At 35.0% G+C, this 24,025-nt stretch overlaps 3 protein-coding genes across 3 annotated transcripts; 2 read left to right on the top strand and 1 right to left on the bottom strand.

Moving 5' to 3' along the window:
* The first annotated feature begins 2,058 nt into the window (after positions 1-2,058).
* LOC140776157 (protein COP1 SUPPRESSOR 2) lies at positions 2,059-10,663 on the top strand. The gene is made up of 6 exons (XM_073119770.1): positions 2,059-2,250; positions 2,366-2,593; positions 2,678-2,792; positions 2,876-2,949; positions 4,541-4,698; positions 10,143-10,663. The coding sequence occupies exons 1-6, from the start codon at positions 2,174-2,176 to the stop codon at positions 10,307-10,309; spliced, it is 819 nt and encodes a 272-aa protein (XP_072975871.1). The 5' UTR covers positions 2,059-2,173; the 3' UTR covers positions 10,310-10,663.
* A 3,236-nt stretch (positions 10,664-13,899) lies between these two features.
* Positions 13,900-18,094, top strand: LOC140775508 (mediator of RNA polymerase II transcription subunit 7a-like). Its single transcript, XM_073118853.1, has 5 exons — positions 13,900-14,090; positions 14,216-14,285; positions 17,044-17,210; positions 17,310-17,383; positions 17,875-18,094. Exons 1-5 carry the CDS (start codon positions 13,944-13,946, stop codon positions 17,921-17,923), a joined length of 507 nt encoding a protein of 168 aa, XP_072974954.1. The 5' UTR covers positions 13,900-13,943; the 3' UTR covers positions 17,924-18,094.
* Positions 18,095-18,549: 455 nt separating this feature from the next.
* On the bottom strand, positions 18,550-23,513 carry LOC140775509 (rhomboid-like protein 14, mitochondrial). The gene is made up of 2 exons (XM_073118854.1): positions 23,214-23,513; positions 18,550-19,589 (listed from the first exon to the last, which is right to left on the bottom strand). Exons 1-2 carry the CDS (start codon positions 23,424-23,426, stop codon positions 18,804-18,806), a joined length of 999 nt encoding a protein of 332 aa, XP_072974955.1. The 5' UTR covers positions 23,427-23,513; the 3' UTR covers positions 18,550-18,803.
* Between the last annotated feature and the right edge of the window lie 512 nt (positions 23,514-24,025).

Here is a 24,025-nt window from a genome sequence, read left to right as displayed (position 1 = left end):
ATCACATTCATGCATGAAAAAGAATTTTATTATTAGTTCGCTGCACGAGTTAATGACTGGAAGATTAACGCTTTTATACTACGTAACGTTCCTTACTAATAGTACATTTTATCTTTGTTTTTTAAGAAACAAACTTAGAAGATTAATTTGAACACATTATTTTGATTTTTTTTTATTCATATAATAAGTTGTACGTTTACAAAATTTCTAAATGTAATCTTCAAAATTATTGAGTGGATTAGAGGATTATGTGCCAATCTGATAAGACATTATCGCTGAAAACCTAATTTGCTTTCACTTAGATACTCTAAAAATATTGGGAGAAGCTGTAAACTTGTTACGACAATAACACATAAAAAAATATTAAATTCTAATAACTCTAAAATTTAAACATAATGCCCAACAACTAATAGGGGAGGCACGATGAGCTTTCAAAACAGTGCTCTTGTCAAAATAATCAAGCCATGACAATTTCGCATTTGAAATTGAGTCAAATTTCTCGGTTTGCTTTCTACGCCAGCTTCTGAAGAAACTTGATAGTGTGCTTGGGAAGTTTTGATGGGGACCTAGCAAAGACCGGTCCATCTGTCTTCGAAGTTGAGAGGTGTTCTGCCGTTCTGAAGATCATGATGGTCTTGGTATCCGTTCTTTTGAAGCTGTAAACAAATCTCTTATCATCAAGTTGGTTTGGAGACTTTTAACATCAAATGGCTTGTGGACTGAGATTCTTAAAGCCCGTTACTTCCCTAGTTCTTTCTTTTTGGGATGCTGCACCTAAGCGACCTTCTTCTTGGTCTTGGCTTGCAATGCTCCATGGCAGAGAAATCGTTAAATCTCATATAGTTTGGGAAGTTGGATCGAGCGCCAATATTTCTATTACTCAAGACACATAGCTACGCGGCATGGATTTATCGTATCTTGTTATCCCTTCTGGCATCTCTCATGTCATTCACCTAATATCTCCAACAGGATTATGGAATCAGCAGTTAATCTTCTCAATTTTTTAGTCGTCGGTTGCTACCCGCATTATTAGCTCACCACCGTCCTCACCTTGTGATGAGGATTGCTTACTTTGAAAGCTAACCCCCACTGGCCGCTTCTTTACTCGGTCGGCGTTCTAACTCATGGCTTAGGATACTTGGTCTGCTTCTTCTTCCTCTTTTCCTCTCAAAGCTCTTTGGCGAGCAGTTTGGAAGACTAAATATATTCTTCTTCCTCATTGATCTCACACTCTTTCTGTTGGGTTGACGCTAGTTGGTGCAAAGGATTGGATGCTAGAATTGGCATTTATCTCCAATCAGCATTCTCAGGAATATTTCAGCAAACTATTTATTTACCTGACTGTCCTTCGGCTTTAGAAGGAGAAGCTTAAGCTCTTCTAGCAAGACTCAAAGTGATTCAAGCTCTCATACCTTTGGAGCGGGTTCTTCTTTTTTATGATTGCAAAATAGTAGTCGATGCCTTCTCCTCTAATTCACCTAATGATATTCCATGGGTCATTAGGTCTTGCATGCTGCTCTCCCTTCCACTACTATATTGCATACTAGCAGGGCCAATAATTCTTATTCTCATAACCTTGCTTGTTCGACTTTATCCACCCAAATTTTTCTATCTGATTTGAGTGCATCCTGTAATTTTTCTTGATGAAATGAATTTTGACTACGGTCTTTCTCTCTCAAAAAAAAAAAAAAAAAATTTGAGTCAAATTTAATTAATTAGATCAGACTTAAATCTCATTTCAAATTAAGATTATATTACGTGCCAACTCAAGTCAGCTTGGCTCAATAAGACATGATATATTTAATTAGGTTATATGTTTAATTTGAATTTAAAACGTGTAGATTACCCACCAACTTGGTTCAAGTTGGATTCAATTAAACTTCCATTCTAACTTGATTCAAATTGGATTCAATTCAATATGTATTACCCTTCTATTTTCTCGATAAGTTTGGAAGATAAATAATATGCAAAAGGAGTCCAAAAACTTTGCGACTTGGGCTCAGGCCCTAGTCAGGTTTCCAGCATTTAGATCCAGCCAGCCCAACAAACTCAAAACCATCTAAAAGGAAAACGACTCGCCGCTGCGCTTCCCAGAATTTCCTGGGCTTTGCATTCCTCCCTCTCCGACTTCCAACTTTCCAAGTTTTTCGATCGGAAGAGACGGCGGAAGAGTATGCGCACCAAGAACTTCCGCAAGAGAAGCTTCGAGCAGGACGCCAATTCGGACTCCGGAGACGAAGAGGACCGCAGGTAATGCAACAATCTCTGCAAAACCACTCACTCGTTCATGGTGTTGGTGTTGGGATTACTCATCTATTCGCTCTTCTTTCCCGAGATTTATTTATTAGGGTTTTGGTTGTGTTAGATTGGCTTTGGAGGAGGTCAAGTTCCTCCAGAAGCAGCGGGAGAGGAAGACCGGCATCCCCGCTCTCCCTATTCCGACCAACTCTGCAGCCTTGGCGGCAGCCGGCGGCCTCCACCGCTCAGCCGAGAAGAAGGGCGAAGCTGGCGGAGGCGATGGCGAGAAGGAGGACCTCGTGCTCCAGGATACCTTCGCACAGGAGACTGCCGTCACCATCGAAGACCCCAACATGTACTCTTCTTTGCACGCTCTTGTATCTCTCTTCTGTTGTTGATTTGTTCTGGATGTTCTTATCTCTATTCTCGTGCTGCGAAGGTTGAAATATGTGGAACAAGAATTGGCTAAGAAGAGGGGCAAAAAGATCGATGCTAATGAGAAAGATGAGAAAGATCAGGTGGATGAGCTCTATGTTGTGCCCGATCATCTCAAGGTGACCTCTTTTATTTACAAAAAGGATCGCTCACTGATAACTACTCTGGATTATGTTTATGCTTATGCTTTTGTTTCTTGTAGGTGAAGAAGAGGAACTCAGAGGAGAGTTCCACGCAGTGGACAACCGGGATCGCGGAAGTCCAGCTACCTATTGAGTGCGTTTCCTCCTTTGTCTCTGTGTTTCCTGTATTTTATTTACTTGGGCAAGTCTCCAAATATGATTTCCCTTCCCTGTTTTTTGAGTTAAAAAATAGCATCACACCAATGATTTCACTGATTGGAACAATGAAAAAACCTAAATTATGCATTTTTGATAGTACACACTTTTGCTGCAACGAATGCTGTTATTCAGCAGTTTTCTTCAAATTACCTTATTTCTTGGGGACAACACATTTGCAAAGAGACTCCAAACTAATGAAGGGAGCTTAGAATAATTTAAACTTAAGATTTATAGGACTGTGTTTTTTTTTTTAACGCTATGTTTTATAGGCAGCAAATTCTTTTGATTGGCTGTCCTGTTCTCTTATTTACACAAACCACTCCTGTTTTGATGCTTTCTATATGTTGAATGCTACTATACTTCTTGACATTAATATAACTATATTGTTGTGGCTAAGAAACATTACAAATTTGAATTCCTTGTGCCCTATTTAGTGCATTAATTATCTAATCAGGATCTCAGACATTCTGTACAATTTCTAAGTTTTCATTAATTCTAGCTCATCCTATTCTTGTAGTCTAAAGGCTTACCTATCCTTCTTCAAGATCCAATGTTTCTGGAATCAACTAGTATGTTAGATGACATCTTTCAATCTACTTCTGCTTTGACACACTGATATGATAAATCTTGAAATGTCCTCTGGATCCACATGCCTGCACAGAGTTCCATGCATGCAATTGTATTAGATATATTCTTAAGGAAATAGAAGAGAATAATAAAATAAATACCTTTCCTGAAATTAGATGGTGAGTCGGTGACATTTAAGAGGGTACTAGGGAAAATAATTTGCAAACAGGATAACAATTAACAAATGAAAATAACTGGATGTCTGGAACTAAGAAGATGATGCTAATACAACATGGATCATGACAACTAACCATATTATGAGAGTTGCATCAAAGGTTCCATGTGTTTCAAAAGTAGAAAATATATGTTCAAAGGAGAAACGCTGGTTAAATGATGAGTTAGTGATAAAAAAGAATATGACTTGGCAAAAAGGTAGAAGTAGTAAATGAAAGTGAATTTTATATCCTTGTCACATAAGACTGTGTTTTGAAAGGTGGCGGAGGCAGCCGCCTTGGCGGGGGTGGCGGACGCCTTGCAAACAAGGAATATGATCGGGAAATGGTGGACGGGCTGCCTTGATGGTCTTGGCAGGTCGCCTTGTCGCTTGGTGGGCTGGGTGACCTGCTATGGCGTTGAAGTGTGTCATCTTCTCTTTCCCTCTCTTGTGTCCATGGCGTTGGAGTGTGTCATTTTCTCTCTTGAATGGTCACAAGTGATCGGCCCACTAAAGATTCCGGGAGAGATTGAGGTGGGTGAGAGAGGAATAGGGAAGTAAGGGAGAGGAAGTGAGATGGATATTTTATTGTTAGTATTTGATGCCATCATTATCTGATTGGATCACTCCCATACCCATGTTTCTAAAATCTAATCAAAGGTTTTTTTTTCCTAAGTTACAGAGATCGGTGTATTAGAAATTTCTTGCAGCTAGTTACTAAGATAATTCATTTGCGGGATTGCAGATATAAATTGCGAAATATTGAAGAAACAGAAGCCGCTAAAAAGCTCTTGCAAGAGAAAAGGCTTGCCAGTAAAACAAAATCAGAGCTGACCATTCCATCAAGCTATAGTGCAGATTATTTCCAGCGTGGCCGAGATTATGCAGAAAAACTTCGGAGAGGTTAGACATGCTTACTTGGCCTCATTTATCTGCAATTTGCATGTGATATTAGTCTATTACTTTACAGGCATGTGTCCAATCAGGTGAGTGGGAAGCCTTGTTGTCTAAATAAACGCTCACCCTCATTCTATCTGCTATCCAACTAAATATTGATCCTTTGTTTCTGAACAGAAGGGTGGAATCCCCTCTTTTCCACATCAAAAATTGTGATGACAAATTAAAAAAATCAATCATCCGTTCTTAATGTTTTTTCTGAGAGAAACTTTGCTTTTGGCATTTCTCTTGCATAATGCATGACGTATGACATACTATGTAATGTAGATGACAAATCCATCTTATAGGATAAGCTTGAATGCATTTTGTAGTATTAAGAGTTCCTTGAAAATTAATACATAATACTTCTATTGGAATCATGAATAGCTGATAGATATCTGTGATCCTCACCTAGTGTTACGACAAAATTTTGGGGTTATTTAGACGTAAAGATGGGTGGTGCCCAACATGTATTCAACACCATTTCTGTGCCTTCACTGGAACATAGGCCTCTAATTTCACTTACTACTTGCAGTAGCAAGTCCAAACAATGTAAGCTCTAAACATGTATGATCACAATAAAGTCTTGGCCGACAAATAGTACTTTGAATCACTGAATGTATCAAGATTTTACATTGTGACATTTCTTTTATGTTGTCAGTCAAATTGTAAATAACAAGGTTCCAAAAATCGGTATCAAGATCGGGATCGGCCGTCCGAAAAAACGATACGTATCGGTTGTATCGGCTGTATCGGCTGTATCGGCCGTATCGGCTGCCTGTATCGGATCGGACTATTTTAATTAAATAAAATTCTAAATATTATTAAAAATGTTAAGAAATTTCTAAAAATTTAGAAAAAATTATAAGAAAATAAGAAATAATAATTACTCACATATAAAGCCTAAAAAGTAAAAATCTATTTTTCTCCCTCTCTTCTTTTCTGTCATTCTAATTGTTAGTCTAAAGTATTCATTCTCTTCCATATTTTTTTTTAATCTTTTTCTCTCTCTTTCTCACCTTTTTTTTTAATCTTTCCCTCTTCATCACTCTCTCTTCCTTTTTTCCTCTCTCTCTCATACCCTTTTTTTTTTAATCTTTCCCTCTCCCTCACTCTCTCTTCCATTTTCTCTCTCTCATACCCTCTTCTTTTTTTTTAATCTTTCCCTCTCTCTCACTCTCTCTCCCTTTTTCCCTCTCTCTCTCTCTCTCTCTCTCTCTCTCCCTTTCTCTCCCTTTCTCTCCCTCACTCTCCCTTCCTCTCTCTCCCTCACTCTCTCTCTCCCTCTCTCTCTAGCTGCTGCTGACAGCAGCAGCTGATAGCTGACAGCAGTAGCTGTCAGTAGACAGCTGCAGCCGCCTGCAGCAGGCCGAAAATCGAATCCTTGGTAAATAATAACCACCTTGACATAGAGAATAATGGAACAGAAAGTAGAAACAATAAATGTCTGAAGAAGAAGACAAAAGAAAAATATTTTTATCCATGTCTACGAAATCGTCACAGAATAGATTATCTTGTGGTTTATCTACATGTTGTCTTGTCATAAAATACATATAATTGAAGTTTTCACTGAGTTATATGAGACAATTTGTAGTGTATTATTACATATTCTTTGTACAAATTTCAAAGACAGAATAATGATCAAGAATTCCTTAATAATTTTATCCATTTTACAATGACCTAGATCATGAAGAAAAAAAAAAGAGTCAAACTGTAGAACCTGACCTTAAATTTTTTAGATTATTGCTGAACAATATCAAGTAGCTGCTGCACTCTCAATTCTCCAGCTCATCACATTTGCAAGAATAGTAGTTTGACTTACTAAGTTACTAGGTTATTATTAGGAAGAGTGAATGTGGAAGATTGCATCCATCATTACTGTGTTTGGAGTAGCTTTGATACTTATATACTTATTTGGAATTAACTAATATCTAGATTTATTTTCATTATTTGCTATTATCGTTTGTGGTGATGCATTAGCATGAGTTTTATGATGTTCCATGGTATTATTGGACTAATTTTTGGTGGGAAATGTTCTTTCAGAGCTGTTTGGTTGTGGGATAAGAAAAAATTGGGACTGAAATAAAATGGGGTCTTATAATCAGATAAAGGCAATTTTTATCTCAAACTTTTATTGGGTGTTCGATTGCAAAAACAACTAGTGCTGGGATAATTTTTTTTTTTATTATGATAGTTGGGATGAAAAATAAAAATAATCAAATTTAAAAGATTATAAATACCCTAGGAGATTGGATTTCTCACACGCTATTAATGATAAAATGTGGAATAACAAACATATAAGGACAATCTCAAACACAAGGATTTTTACATGAAAAAAACTTGCAACATGGGTAAAAAACCATGAATCAACGTGGGTAAAAAATCACGAATTCAAACTCTAATTGAAATTAATCACTAATAATGGTAGTAGTTATAAGATTGACTTATAGATCGCCTACTGATTCTCATGGCTTTATTTATAAGGCTTTGCTTGCTCGAACCTATAATACATTATTTTTCGTAATTGATTCTCAGCCCCAATGGCCCTAGAGGTTGATTTTTTTTTGTTTTAGTGACTATTGAGACATATTTCTTCTATATCTTATGCAGACACGATAAGTAGAAAATTGATATCGCATGTTCCATCCAAAGCCATGAGATTTTCTTCAAAATCCTCTCCAAAAGGATAATAGGATGGTTCTAATGATCTAAAAAGATGCTCTAAGATTAGGTCGTAAGCTCTTATGTACCTCCTTTAATAATAGCCCAAACTACCCTTCAAAAGTTTTCCAAATGGACTCTAAAAACAGATGTGTTCCCGTGCATTCGATCTACTTTTATGCATTTGAATGTCTCACATGAGAACTTATGTCATTTCTAAAGTGATTAAAACCACTCTTCAAATGCTTGTACACCAAAATTTCTCTGTATTTTTTTGTTTGAACCACTTTCAAAGTGGTTAGAACTATTGCACTAAAATTGCCAAAACTTGATATGTCTTTTTGTGTAAACCAATGCCATAGATTGAATTATTGACTTTAAAATCAATCTTTAATTATAATATTTTTCATCAAATATTTCATAACTTATGCATATACTCATATTTAAAATAGAGACTTGTTTTATATTTGAAGCATAATTTACCAATTATATAAGTACAAATAAAACCTCTCAAAATTAACCTAATTACTCTTCTCTAATTTTAATGTAAACAGATATTTGGTATGTTTTTCTATTGAGAAATATAGGAAATGAGTTTAAAATTAAATATAAATTATAATTTTATTTTATAACTATTATATTATAGGGAAATTAATCAAAATACCCCGCAATTTGCTTTTACTATCATTTACACCCTATCTTATAGTATTTACCATTCAACCTCTATACTATAGGTTTAATCCTTAAAAACACCCTAAGTTAATATAACCTGACATCAACTAGTATAATGGAGAATATATCTTCAATTTAAAAAATAAGAAACTTAAATATCTAATATATTATCCCTCACTTTTTATACTTAAACCTATGGCACAAGAAGAGTAGAAGTTATTCAAGGGCACTTCAATTATTTTTCACCTTTAATTAAGTTAACTAATATATATAGTAACTTTCGATTGGGAAAATTAATGTTAGGGAGTTTTTGATGATTAAACTCATAATGTAAGGATCGAATAATAAATATTGATAGAGGACAGTGTAAACAATAATAAAAGCAAAATGCTGGGTGTTTTTCTTATTAATTTTGTATGTTAAATTATATTATCATATCATGGTTATTACAGAATTTCTAACCACTTCTTTTTTTTAAACATATTCACCTTAATTAAAAATATCAATACCATTACAAATAGCACCATAAATAAGCATCTCATATCAAAACATTTTCACATCAGACATATTCCAATATATTATATTAATTGTCACATTACAATTCGGTGATTCGGTAACCATAGTAGTGCTATTTTACATTCAGTAATATATTATAATGTATGTAAAATAGAGAGGACAAATTGGTTATTTTTCTTTTGGGCTAACAAAGTGGAATAACCTGTCTTTTTAATCTTAACAACTTAACACCTCTTTGACAATCAATTTCTGAGATAAGATGGGATTACCATGGATAAACCCCCTTATCCCTGGTTGCCAAATGGGGCCTTAATGCCTAAGGGTGCCTTTATAGGATATGGTCACTATGATCCTTTAATCATACTAGGATCCCAATCTAGTCTCCTTTAGACTTATTTGGAGAAAAGGGCCATCTTTTTATAAATGTAATCCTATCTCAACCCCTTTTTCAGTTGTACGATTTCGTAAAATTTGAGTGCAATGCACAATGGTTAAACATCAAAACCAAATATATTTGGTGCATTAAAACTAGTTTTCTTGAGATATTTTCTGCTTGTTGCTTTTTAGCTTCTCGGAAGTTACTGTATCTTTTGCTTCTAACTCTAGGTCCTTTGCTAATCAATGTACCATTCAAGTGATGGATTAGTCCATGGAAGAATCTTTACGTTTCCTTGTTATCAACAATCAGGTCCTTGTCTAGGGAAAATATACCGGACGGACAACAATGGTACTTATGTGCTAACTATGTGGGTCCAACTAAATTTCTCTTTCATTGCCATGATTACATGAGGATGTATTTGCTATGATTCTTATTCTTTCTCCCACAATTTTTATGCCTGCTGGCGAGCCAACTAAAACAGTGCTTCATTTTTCTCTAAATTTGATATCCTATCAACTATACCATATTATGTTTTTATATGTACCCTTCAAGTTCTGTTGCTTTCAATTTTATTGCTATAGAATCAATTAAACTATTTGAGAAGTCAAATCATACACATTCTGTACCTATCATAAAAAACTACATTCAGAATCTTGTTTGTAACGGGAGAATAGGAGATCAATTTGCAATCTTACACACCATTTGTTATATGGTCATCTTTGCATTTTCTGATATCTAGGATAACAGTCGAACTGTTTTGACATAAATGCCCATGTGATAATATCTTGATTATTCTAGTTTGGCAGATGCCATCAAATATATGGCTGTATGTGTAATCCATAATGCTTTCTATTTGTATATATGCAAATATCAGACATTTAGTCAGACCCAGATTCAGCTTCAGGCATCTAGAGGGCAGTCAAATTCGACAGGGCTTATATGAACATTACTATTTATGAAGGCTATATTTGCAAAGTTGCAAAGGACCAAAGGAAAAAATGGTCTCCAATTTTTTTTTTTTATACAAGGCACATCTTTTTCTCTTTTCTCGTCTCATATCTTAGTCTTCAGTTGGAAATTCTATTATAAGAAGATACTATGTGCTTAAATTTTAATGGATCTCATTTATGATCAAGGAATTTCACATTAGAAGTTACTGATAAGTGTTTGTTTCTCTATGTAGACCATCCTGAACTGTACAAAGAACGAGGTCCACAAGTTAATGAAACCGGAGGCAAACCAGCAGACACTAACAATCCAGATGGTGCAGTGCGTAGACAAGCTGCCACAGATGAGTTCATGCTCGATCGGTTCCGCAAGCGAGAAAGACATCGCGTTATGCGGAGATAGCACAAAATGTAACTTTGTATCATGAGCCTAACAAATTGAAAAGTATCTTATACAGTTTTGCTGTGCCAAGTGAATCCTGTATATGTTCTCCATCATACACGGAAGTTGGATTTGATGGCCTAAGTTGCTTGTGCAATTTCCTGGTGGATGACTCGCTTCAATGAAGCAGCTCAATTTGTTCTGTATCAACATATTATAACTGGGCAGTAGACTCGACACAATCAGTCTTAATACTCCTATTTATTATGAATTTGTACTTTCTTTTGCCTCCAAAAAGGTGTATTTAGTTTTTGGTGAATAATGACCCAACTAGATTTTTAATTTATGGGTTTAATATATATTTCATTCTCTGTATTTATCTTCAAAATTTTTTTACTCTCCAATATTTAAAAAAAATTTCAAATTAATTCATGTACTTATGATTAAACTGAAATCTTTATATTTTCTGTCATAGTTAATGGAGTGCATATAAATATACTTTACTTTTAATTTATTGTGTCCAGTGTCCAAAATTATTCTTTTTTCTGTTGCGTATGTTTTATTTAGTTTTTCTTACTAGTTATGTTTTAGGGAAATTTAAGTTGTCTTTAATATTATTCATACCATGTAGATAAGTGTCATTTAGCTTTTAAATTGTACTTAAAAGTGCCTAAAATATGTGACCTGTAGATGCAAAATGATCCTGATGTCTTTGAAATAAGTTTTTTAGGTTAAGATAAAAAATATAAAGAGAGCTAAATATTTAAATAATGAAATATTTTATATTCTGTTAGTTGGCCTTAGGATAAAATTAATCCATGCACACCTGGCAAAGTAAAAAACAATCCTTTTTGTATAATTACTGTGTATAAATAACATAATTAATATATCATTATTTCTACTAAATTGAACTTTGTACAAAATTATATAATCGATGTATACATATTTAAAATTAGGAAGTATATTTTCGACCATCTTAATGAATAATTTATATATATGACGACACAGTTTTTCTTACTAGCACACCTTTACAAAATAAAACATACGTTGTATAGGAGTTATATATAAATTACATAAATAATGTAATATTATTTGTGCTAAACTAGACTTTGTATAAATTATATAGCTAATGCATACATTTTCAAAAATATAGCATATACTTTTAATAGTATTTGTGTATAATTTATATAAGCACACCATTTTTACTAGGTTGTAGTTTGTGCAAAATTGTACGGTTTGAAATTTTGAGAGAAATAAAAATTTTAAATCGTGCCTCACTAAAAAGAGGATAAACTATGGATCCAATCACCCAAAGATCAGTCTATTTTATAAAAAAATACTGATACGTGATTCCTTATAACCGCTCATATCGCATTACTGATGATTATTGATTAAACTCCCTCGCTCGAATTCCATCGAGCAAAAGAGGGACTTTAATCAAGAGTTAATTGTCCTCGCTTTTCAATAGTTGTAGTTATGCTCGCTGACAATTAAGCAACTCCGATATACTTCATATAAATTAATGAAAACCTTATGTTTGCAGAAAATAAAGTTTATTTGAAAATTGTATAACTCTTAAAGTAACAATATTTGATCTCTCTCGCTTTTCAACTGTTGTAGACGTGCTCTGACGATTAAGCAACTCCGCTATGCTTCAAGAGCATATGGACTAATAAAAACCTTATGTTTGCGGAAAATAAAACTTATTTGAAGATTGTAAACTCTTAAATTAATAATATTTGATTTTTCTTGAGTTTCTTAAATTGTCTAACATCTAATATTATAAGTGTAAAAAATTCTTTGTAATTTATATTAGGAGAATTATAAAGGAAGCATCAAATCTAAATTTTTCGTCGCAATTTGGTGAGACCGATTCGAACCGATTTGAGTTTAGTTTGCACTTGACCTATATTTTTAGTATGATTTATCGTTAATGATGTTGTGGTTTAAAATCAGTTTGGAGCAATTATATAGTTTTGCTAAATTTTTTTTTTATCTATGATTTTTTCATATGTATAAGTCTTTCACAAATAGCGCGACTTGATTATATATAAAATCTTAGATTATACAACATAATTACTACTATTTTTTTTTGTTTATAAATTTGCCATTATAAAAATATTATATTTACATAGTCGATGCACATCTTTTGAAAACTAAAAGCATATTTTTTATAAATTCAATATAATAACACTACCACTTTTAGTAGCACCGCTATCATCACAATCATCTTGCCACCACTTTCAGCGGCACTACTATCACCACAATCATCTTACCACCACTCACTATGATGAGTACCATCCAAATATCACTATTAACAATATCACTCCATCATCATTATCACTTTCAATCAAGTACTACCACTGACATTACCACTTTTACAACTATCACTTTAGTCACCACTCAAGCACTACCATCCCACCATATTCACCTGTTGTAGTTCAACAACCACTATCACTCACCACCATCGAGCTATCATCACTACTATATAACCACCACTCCATCATCACAATTACCACCACTACTATTCGAACACCACCATCAATACTACTACAATATCACTACTACCAGCATACCTTCATCTTCACCCAAATACCACCATTATCATAATCATTATGATCACCAACTCACAATTACCTTAAGTGCCACCAGCACCACCCCACCATCATGATTATCATCTTTACTGCTAGCACTAAATTACCTCTATGACTCACATTCATCACTAGAACCACCTCATCATTAGAACCATCATATCACCACTTTGCTAATATTCCCTAACTATTACTTTTTCTTATCACTGTAACTGTTATTATTGAATAATAATTGCACTATTAATAGTATAGAATAATATGATTAATTATTTTATAAATTACGTACTAATAAACTATTATAATAATTTAAGAAAAATCTTATTTAAATATTTATGAGTTACTATAGGAATTAAAAAATAATATATTTCTAATAAATATTGTTTATTCAATGTCTATGTATCATTTGTTTAAACTTTATGTATTCATTTTTCATAAGTGTATGATTGTACTAAAGATAAATTTTGATAGAAGGTTGGTTTTTATTAAAATATTATTTTTAATATGTATTTTTATATGTATTGTTAATTCAAAATATATGTATCAATTTTCATAAGTGTATTGACTTACAATAAAATACTAGTCTCTACTAAAATTTTATTTTTAACGTTCATCACTTATTCCATTTTTATGTATTGTTTAATTTAAAATATATGTATAATACTTTATAAGTGTGCGTTGACTTATCTAATAAAATTAAATTTCTATTAAAAATTTATTTTTAATGTGCATTACTTATTGAATATATATACATTATTTATTCAAAATATTTATATTATCGATTAGTATGACATTGCAGTGGTATTTACTCTGATCTTAAATAGATCGACTATCTAAAAATATCTAGCTATAGTGAGCCATAAGACTAACTATTAAATAGATATTAAGACATATTTTAAATTTTTTTGATATGAAATTATTAATTTAATTTTTTAAAATTAATTTATTGCTAATTTAAAAACAATTCACAATTAAAATATTGTTGCAAAAATATAAAGCGAAAGAACTCCATCGTCTGCGAGACCCGAATTAATTTACAAGTAATATACTTGTTGCTATAGAGAAAGATGACAACGGCGACGACGTCGTCGTCCTACCCTCCTCCGCCGCCGTATTACCGGCTCTACAAGGACTACGAGCTTGATCCCAATTCGGCGCCGGAGCCTCCGCCGCCGATCCAGGGAAGTTTCCCCCTCTTCGGCGCCACCTACACCGTCCGTCTTCTCCCTTTTCTCTAGTCTTCATCTCTCTCTCTCTCTCTCTCTCTCTCTCTTCCCAGTAATTGAGCATTGAGATCCATCTGGTTGTTAATTTGTTTGTATATTTTGGTTTTTGGCAGACGGAGGTGGTGCTGCCGAGCTTGGAGGATCAGGGCGTCCGCCAGCTCTATCCCAAGGGCTCTAACACCGGTTAGTCTTCCTTCGACTCCCCCCTAGCTACCAAGTCTTAGTACACCATTCTTGCAAGAAAAATGCTTTATCCCAAGGTACTCACCCCTTTCCCTAAGTTCGAAGGTAGCGAGCAGCTAACTCATGAACCCTAACTAATAATCACCTAACTGATTTACGAGCTTTTTTGACCTTCCCCAGAAGATTCTTGTGTAAATTCAACAATCATCATACTAGGCATAGAGAAAATTGATAAGATGAACTATTACAGATTTAGGTGACTTTTCTTTGTCCACTTTGAGACCTGAAAATGAGAAGGGATATGCTGGCTGACTGAAATCATAATTGATCGTCGGAGGATGAAGCAACAAAAAATGAATATGTGCAAAGCCAAGTAGGAACAGAAGAACCGATGGTATAGACTTGTAATTGTTAAACAAGACTTGAGGATCCTTGCAATGGCTCGTCGATTATCTAGATCCTATTCATATATGGAATTTTATGACTCCACTAGTTTTTTCTAATTACATGTAGGTTCTAATAGTTTTTAATTCTTTAATTTTGAGACATCCAAATTTAGTTTCATCATATGACCTCCAGTTAGGCCAAAGTTTCATCATACGGAATTTTAGATCTTCGTTTTTAGGATTTTCAACTGCAACTTAAAAATTGGTCCTTGAGCATACAACTTACTGAAGTAGAAGGTTTGGGTGATAGATTGATATTAAATGTTGATGCTATATCATACTCCATATTCTTGAGCATCACCTGAGCATAGGATGTATACATGTTTCCTACTCTTGACATTTTGGAGTAGAGACAATTCTGGACTGACCCTAGCCACGTCAACCTATTGTTTGCCTCAGACCTACTAGAGTCATCTTCTTCTATATTGGCACAGAGTTGAATGTACAGGCACATTGCTCAATCCATGGGGTGCAGATAGATATTCTTGTCTATGCCCTTTACAAGGATTGGACTTAGATTACCTCCTCCACATGTAGTATGGTATTATTTATGCAAAAGTTGCTGCTTTAAACACCACGTAAGATCTTAGTTCATTAAATTTGTAATCTATGTAGCGACTATTCTATACAAGAAAAAAGTATGCTTCAATTGATTCTATCATACCCTATGAGGAATATGTACAAAAAGTGCAGGTTGCTTTAATGGTTGTGTTACACTTTATATGTTTTAATGATCGTTTTGGTGAAGGTATTAATTCAAAAACTCAGAATACACATGATGATGCCTTCAGCTGTATTCTGCAGCTACTCTAGCTAGCAGAACCTGAGTTTGCATCAACAGTAGGAAACAATGAAGATTAACAAATGAGTTGCACCAGCTCATGCTCCTGACAGCATCCCCTTTCATTTTGCTACTGAAGGAACCATGTGAACATGAGTGATACATAATTGAGACTTCATATAGCTATGAGAATCATCCTAGTTACTGAAGTTATGGATCACATGATGGTGTATTGAGCTTTTTGTTATCGACCTTCTTGACTGATATTGCTTTTAGACAAGGTTGCTTTAGTTAGAAGAATGATGTTTTCAAAGTAAGCTGAATGTGATTTGCTCACTATGGAAAAAATAAATTCTCTTGTTATATAGTTTGATCTCATGCTACCATGGAACTCCACAATGGAGTAAGAAACTAAGAATGTATATTTCACTACACCATGCATTAATTCTTAATCACTGATTATATCACCAACTCCAAATTAACAGTTAAGACATTAGACATGATATAAAAAGATTGAACATTTAATGCCTTCTATTAATTCGTTATATCTTCACCCTTAAAAAGAAATTGTGTAGGTCCATTTTGTTCATTTTGGTTTCCTCATCTATTATGATGCATGATACTGTGATAGCGTATAGCAGCAAAGTACTAGCTCATTTTCTGAGGCCCTTATCTTAAGGCCTGAAGTGGGCACCAAATAAGCCTATATAAACAGTTGGGCAAGTTTAGGATATGTAATGTTCTTTGGCAAACAACGAAGTGCCTGGCATTTTCCTCTTCAATTCTTGTAATAGTTGGTTGTTTATTCTTTAAGGGCCTTTTTACTGGTTTCGATTGGATAAGAAAGAGATTTAAATATACGAAAAGAAACTAGGTCAAGATACTTTCTATGGATTGTTTCCAATGAGTTTGTAAATTGTTGTAAGCAAATCTAATGATCAGTGGTAGGTGAGAAATGTGAAGTATGGTATTATTTCCTTTTAGTGGTGTGAGAAATTAGTGTGATTCATGCATACTACATGCTTTAAATTGGAAACCAGCTTTTGTCCACTGATAGAAATCAATAAGTTGTTGCACTTATACCAGAGTCCAGAGGCAGAACAATAGTATAACAAATGATTTTCTTGCCAGTTGACACAAAGTATTTATAAAGTGGCAAGCCTATTTGTTTGCCAATGTGGCATGAACTTGGTTTATATTGCAGTGCTGGGCCTGCTGGCTCACCTGTATATTTCTTATTTGGACCTTTAGACTATAACTTCACTTCTTAGCATATTTGTGATCAAGACTAAGAAAACGATCACAACAATTGGTGATGACATATCAAGAGTCAAATGCTTACTTCTTCTATTTCTTTCATTACCCTTTTTCCTCTCCTTCATGCTGCCTTATTGCTTTGTTGCACCGTATGCTACTATATAATGCAATGAATGACACATAATAGATTGCCTTTTGGATTAACTCATGCATTGTGTTTCCTATTCTTTTGACTATTTCTGATGTACTTCCTGAAAGACCATTTTTTGTTCAGATTTCAAAAAGGAATTAAAATCACTGAATAGGGAGCTTCAACTTCACATCCTGGAGCTAGCAGATATTCTAGTGGAGAGACCCTCTCAATATGCACGTAGAGTTGAAGATATCTCACTTATTTTCAAGAACATGCACCATCTACTTAATTCCATGCGCCCTCATCAAGTATGCAAATTAATTGCTATGTTTCATAGACATCCACCAAGTTGGTTTTCTTTTTTTTTTTGTGTGTGTCTGACTCATATCTATCTATTTCACTTTTAGGCCAGAGCGACACTCATTCACATTCTGGAAAGTCAGATACAGCGTCGTAAACAGGCAGTGGAAGATATAAAACGGTGAGTACTCAACTTCCCTGACTGTTCAGTTTGGTTGTTCTTGGTAGGAACAAATACATCAAAGTTGAACAAAATATATGGGGAAACCACTTCTTATTCATGGTATTTGATTCTGTCATCTTTCAGAGTTATATCCTGCATGTTGTATTCCATCCTTTTTGGTTTCTTCACGAAAGCTAATTGTACCAACTTGTAACTGGAACAGTCTTTATGTAGCATGGAGCCATGGGCCATAAAACGCCATGTTGCAAAGTAATCAATTTCTCAACGACTTGCAGACTTTTAACAAATATATCTTGTGATATTATTCCTGGTAGGAGAGTAATATGATATAAAGATATTAAAATGCTTATTACCAAGGATTATTGAGAAATGCCTAGGACAACCACTTCTTGGTCTTCAAGCTTGAGCTGCTATTTTAGTTCTGATTGCCCTCACAGAACATATTAGAACACTTCTGTCTCATTGATCTCTCACTGTTTCCTGTTCAGGAGGAGAGAGGAGGCCCAGAGGCTGCTCAAGGAATCACTCCAACTTTGAGATTTTTAACCAGCCTGAGTTGCATTGCTCATCTTTGTAAGGAAGTGTTTGTGTAAGAACCATTCGTATAGTTGCTTACGAGTCTTTCTTGGCTGCCAGAACATTGCAGCTTAAGCATGTTGCACTCTCTGAGCAAGGTGCTTAATAGTAAAGCATGAATTATTGTTTGAACTCGTTCAACTGTAGCTTCCTGCACCTTGAATCAGTAGTCTCTGATAATTTTAGTAGTTCTATATTTCCATATACCAATCTATTGCTAAAACTAATAAAATGGCCTCCAAAATGTTCCCACTCGATGCATTAGGCTATCACTGATCCTTGCCCTATACCTTTTATTGGTTCTATTGACATTTATCATCCGACTTTGAAGCCATGGATATTGCACGATGTTTGAAATATCCATCTTCATGAAAAAATGATGTAAAAATGTGGGTTGCCTGCCCATCTTATCAATGATTATTAAAAACACCCTACATTCTAGTTCATATGAGCTTTCAGTTATATAGATTCTCCTGGCGAATGAATCATCCTGGATGCACATACAATTTTCTTGGTCCTGGATTTATCATCAAGAGAGTGAAAGATATCATGAATGCACTTTCTTGAACTTATTCCTCCAGAGCTCGTGGATGCAAAAGATAGAATCAATTATTCCTGTACTGTTTGAATTATCTTTTGCACTAGTAAGCAAGAACCATCAACATCTGTTACAGCATCTCAATTACATGTACAATTATAATAAACAAATTATTCCAAGCTACTCAAGTTCCAAACTAAAAACACCAGCCAAGCGATCTGTTCAATATTGAAGGAGGGAAATCCTACTGATCTGGTTTCTAAGAATTGTGTGAAAGATATAAAAGCTTTCCTGTTTGCATAGTCATCTGTCGAATCTCTCAAGCCTCCTCTGACGAACTTCTTCCATGGAGAGGTCCCTGCTTCTATCGGATCGCCGAGCTGATCTAAAACCTTGATCCCTCCGAACTGAACTGCACATCTCACAAGCATCCAACCATGCTGAATTATCGTAAGTACATACAGGGCAACTCCATCGGACAGCTGTGCCTCTCTCCGGTGGAGGACTGCGACCAACTCTTCCCCTTCCACCTATGCGATGAGGCCGAAATTGGAAAAGACCCCGAAATAACTTCAATGGCCAGCTCAGAAGACCAACAGCATTCCTGACCAGAAGAGAGAGTGGATCCCGGCCTGAGAATGATCCACGTAACTGGAGATAAGCTAGTCCAGCAAGTATACCACCAAGGTGACCCAGAAATGAGACCCCGGGCACAAAAAGCTGAATAAGGATCAATTCAGCCCATGCAGAATACTTTGCAGGGACTACCATCCCATATACATGACTTAGCTCATCAGACTGTGCATTGAGAACCACCTTCATACCAAATAGCACTCCTGAAAATCCAGCAGCATACTGGTGATAGTATGCTGTTTCATAATTGAAGAAAATAAGTAAACTTTTAGCCAGAAGTATGGTGATTCCCTGGGACAAACCAAGCAATGCAGCAATCATGGATGCAAACTCAAGACTCCCCATCGTCGTTTCAAGTTGGATACCCTTCCATAAAAGTGACATCATGTTGTAGACCAGGTGAGACTCATTCATGTGGTAGAAAGCTGATAGTAGGAACCGCTTCAGGTCACCATACTGGTTGAACAATGTAACAAATAAGCAAGAATTTCTCATGGAACACAAAATTAAATAGGCAAATAATTAACTGAAAAGAATACCAATATCAATGTTTCAGCATAATAAAATGTAACCATGGTGCACTCCACATTACAGCAAAAGGAGAAAAGGAAGTTTCACTCCCCTACTATAAAGGAAAATTCACCAAGTGTACTGTTTTCCTGATCACTCAAAATGATCGTATGAAGTGCAGACCTAATTAAACTCTGTGGGCAAGACATATCCCTAACAGCACCCTCTGCACCCTCCGAATTGGCCTTAAGTGAAAGATTGCCAGTCCTATCAATTATATCTATTAATTCCATGACATCCATAATTCATTAATTCTATGAGCATGTCTTGCTACAACTCCACAAGCCTTCCCATAATCAATTAACTAAACCATCCCTCATAACACAATCCATTTGAGTTGGCCTTAAGTGAAAGATTGCCAGTCCTATCAATTATATCTATTAATCCCATGACATCCGTAATTCAATAATTCTATGAGCATATCTTGCTACAACTCCACAAGCCTTTCCATAATCGCTAACTAAACCATCCTCATAACAAAATCCATTTCTTTCTAGCAATAAACATCTCTGTTTTCATTGGAATGAGATACAAGGTACATTTGGCTGCATCAAGTATATAACTACAGATTATTATATATCATACTTGTTAGACCCACTTTTCCATCTATTACAGAGAACATATAACCACCTAAACAGCTTTCTTTTAACATTGCTTCTTTAAGAGTTGTCTACAATAATAGAAGCATAGAACCATGCAAGTATAAGGTCACTCTTATCTCAAAGAAGTTGCCATTATCCACACAGCTTCCTGAAAGAGGTATACCCATACAATGCAATGCACTACATATACATAGTTTTAGAGTCGACAACTAATAAAATAAGATAAAAGATTATTATTTCATTTGCGCATGAAAATCTGCAATATAATTATTTCAAATTGCATTGTGAGGCATATTAATGAATATCATATAGATTCCACATTAAAGAAAAATTGCGACAATTGTTATTATTATTATTATTATTATTATTATTATTATTATTATTACCATCATCATCATCATCATCAATTACTCTATTTTTCTACAATTTCTCTGTTTATTGAGACACCATTGTAGTCCAGTAAAATGCAAATAAGTTGACATTACCAAAATGAAAATCATCTTGTGAATCACAATAGCACCACCATACAAACTTCTCTTTTGAGGCTGTATCAAATTTTTAAAAATTGGAAACATAATACATGTCATCCAGAACTTAAACACTCACATGCAATATAAGCAGCAACTATTCTACCCTTTCACTAGAGATCTTAAACAATTCATGATAGCCAAACAATTCAAATCATCAACTTGTACAATTATACTATGTTACATAAAGTAAGGATGGCCATGCCGATGGCGTACCGACACGTGGCACGAGGAGGTGTCGCACAACAATCCTCCTAGTAGCTTTACCACTCGCCATTGATCTCACCATCGAACTTACCATAGCATCAGCGAGCGGCAATGGTAACAACAAAGGTGAGTAGTCCCTTATCTCTTTTTTCCCTCTCTTACGGCATGGCCAATAAGTGCCGCGGCACGTGCCTTGTTATGTCGGTCGGTGGTCGGCACAGTTTGTGTCTATGGCATGGCCATCGTTAACATAAACTATTCCAAACTATTACAAGCTAATTCTTAAAGTATCATATTTGCCAATAATTTTATATTAATAGCTAATTCTTAAGCCCATGTTTTGGTGCTAGTTAGGGAATACCCTATTCTAGATTAAGGAACATTACTTTAAACGTAAATTATCTCTAGTTTAGATTAAAAAAACCATTCATGCTAGTTTAAATATTATTTTTAACATAAACCAATTATAACTTTATCATTGATTTGACTAAAGTTGTTTCACGCATCATGTCAAAATCCCTTCTCTTCTCTCCTCTCCTACCACCTAGCTACGTTAGCCCATTTTCCCATTCAAACCAAAATATTTCCATTCAATTTTAATGAAATTTGGCATGCGATACTTATAGGGATGCAATGCATACTTGCGATTAAAAATTAAAAATTACTTTGAGGAGAAAAACTACTTTAGCCCACTTTCTCGCTCAAACCAAAAGTTTCCACTCAATTCTTTTGCTCAATTTTAATTACATTTGACATGTGATATTTGTAGGTTATGCAATGCACACTTGACATTGGAATTACTTTGGGAGAAAAACTAGTTTAGCTCACTTTCCTGCTCAAACAAAAAAGTTTCTGCTCAAATTTCTGCTAAATTTTAATCATATTTGACATTGCGTACCTACAAGTATCACTTGTCAATCTCCACTTTTTAAACTAGAATAAGGAACACCTAAATTTGAATGTATATGTCAAATTAGAAGCAAGAAACGAGTACCATATTGCATATTAACTGGATTTTCTCTTAACCAGCGACCAAACGAAGTCTATAGCACCCTATTGCATTCCTAAAACAGAGTACTATGGCAACAAATAGTATGGCAGCTAAAGGGAACATGATAAAGTGTAAGACAAAGAGAAAAGGATAAAAAAATGTGTCAGCATTAGCCAGTAAAAGATTAAGAAACATATATGTGTTTCTCTAAAGTACTCACAACCTACATTTTAAGACAGATTTTCATAGCCCTTATTGTGATACTGACACGACATATAGTCATATACTAAGGCACATCATACTTGCTCATTTCAATGGTTAAAATGGTCTCTGCAGCAAAAAACTGTGTTACAATCTAAGAGTAACCATCAGCTAAAGAAGTTACAAGCCATAATATTAATGTTCCAAATTTAAAGAAATCTATGTGGGTGATCAAATGATCAAATGAATCACAGTTGTAGGCCAATGCATATGCAATGACGATATTAAAAAATATTTAAAAGAAATCCATTAAGAACAGAAAGAAAACTGAAACTTTTCAGAAAATTGGTCTGAAATGTCATGCTAAAATTAGAAAGTAATGCTGAAAAAGAGAAAATTGTCAACGCGATGTTTAAATAATCAAAACCTACAATGGTTAAAGAGGTCGCTTAGCTATGCATCTAGAACGGAAGGCACCTATACCAACTATTGTTTGCCTTGCCATGAGGAAGAAGTAGCACTCAAGAAGCACTGAATTGATCACATTTGTCTAATAGATCAGCCAAGACTTGAATAATTTTTGTCTAATGCAAGAAGCAAAATCCTGAACCCCAAAGGAACTTATAACCCTAGAGAGATTACATTCTCGAAGCCCAGAGAGACTTACAACTGAAGCTGGAAAGTCATCCAATCAAGTTCACAAGTAGAAATAAATCAACTAAAAGGCTCTATTTTGGTCTTATTACTAATAGCCTTCCAATTTCCTTTTCAACATACGCTGCTCAAATTCCTCTCCTTTCACATTCCACTAACGAAAAACAAACAAAATCCGGGGGAAGAGGGTTTTTAGAAGACCATTTCTTCTCTACATTCTTCCACGATTCTCCACCAAACATGTCCAGAGGAAGGTATCAACAAAGGAAATAACCAACAAGATCGTCTATGGAATGGGCGGGTGGGAGAGAGAGAGAGAGAGACGAACCTTGAGGATGAGATGGGGGTTGAACAAGACCTGATCGATGGTAGGAAGGACCCGGTGGAGCGCACCGGGGCGGAGGTAGAGGAGGGTATTAGCTAAGATGAGCCCCGCCGTCACCGGCGGCTTCCGGCCAAGGCGATGGTACTCGTTCGCCACGTGCAGCGCCAGCAGCGGCAGCATCGCACGCGACACCCCCCTCCCGCTGTATCGATCCATCTCTCTGCCTTCTTCTTCTTCTTCTTCTTCTTCTTCTGTTCGCCTTCGTGCCAAATTGAAGACGACGACGACGACGACGACGGCAACTCAATTCTCTGCTTGCTTGGTCGCCAAGAATTCTTTTCCTTCTCTTTTATTCCAACTCCGTCTCAGAGAAGTCGATTCGCGTGGAATTAATCCAGAATCGTCTCGATGGCGCTTACAACCACAAAGCGGTGATCGGAAAAATTAATCCAGAGTCCATTAATAGCTCTTATTTTTAAGAATTGGTTCATCTATATATATATATATATATATATATATATATATATATATTCATGTATTAAGAAGAAGTAATTTCTATGTCGAATTTATAATTAAATTACGAACTCTCTATTATTTATAATAATAAACACTCGAGTCTAACTAGAAAGTTCGCGTCATGCTTCGACCCATCATCGGGTCCAGGATATGAGATCTAATCTCCCCCTAAGAATAGCAGCTAACCTATCTATTGCTATCTTCAAAAAATAAAAAATAAAAAATAAAAAATAAAAAATAAAAATAAAAATTTAATCTCTATCTTTTATCTTTTTAGAGTTGATATTGGATAAAAGATC

Source organism: Typha angustifolia, chromosome 14 (assembly GCF_048772165.1).
Source record: "Typha angustifolia cultivar Huaian chromosome 14, ASM4877216v1, whole genome shotgun sequence".
NCBI lineage: Eukaryota > Viridiplantae > Streptophyta > Magnoliopsida > Poales > Typhaceae > Typha > Typha angustifolia.
Note: the sequence above shows the minus strand (reverse complement) of the source record. Positions and strands in the feature narration are given on the sequence as shown.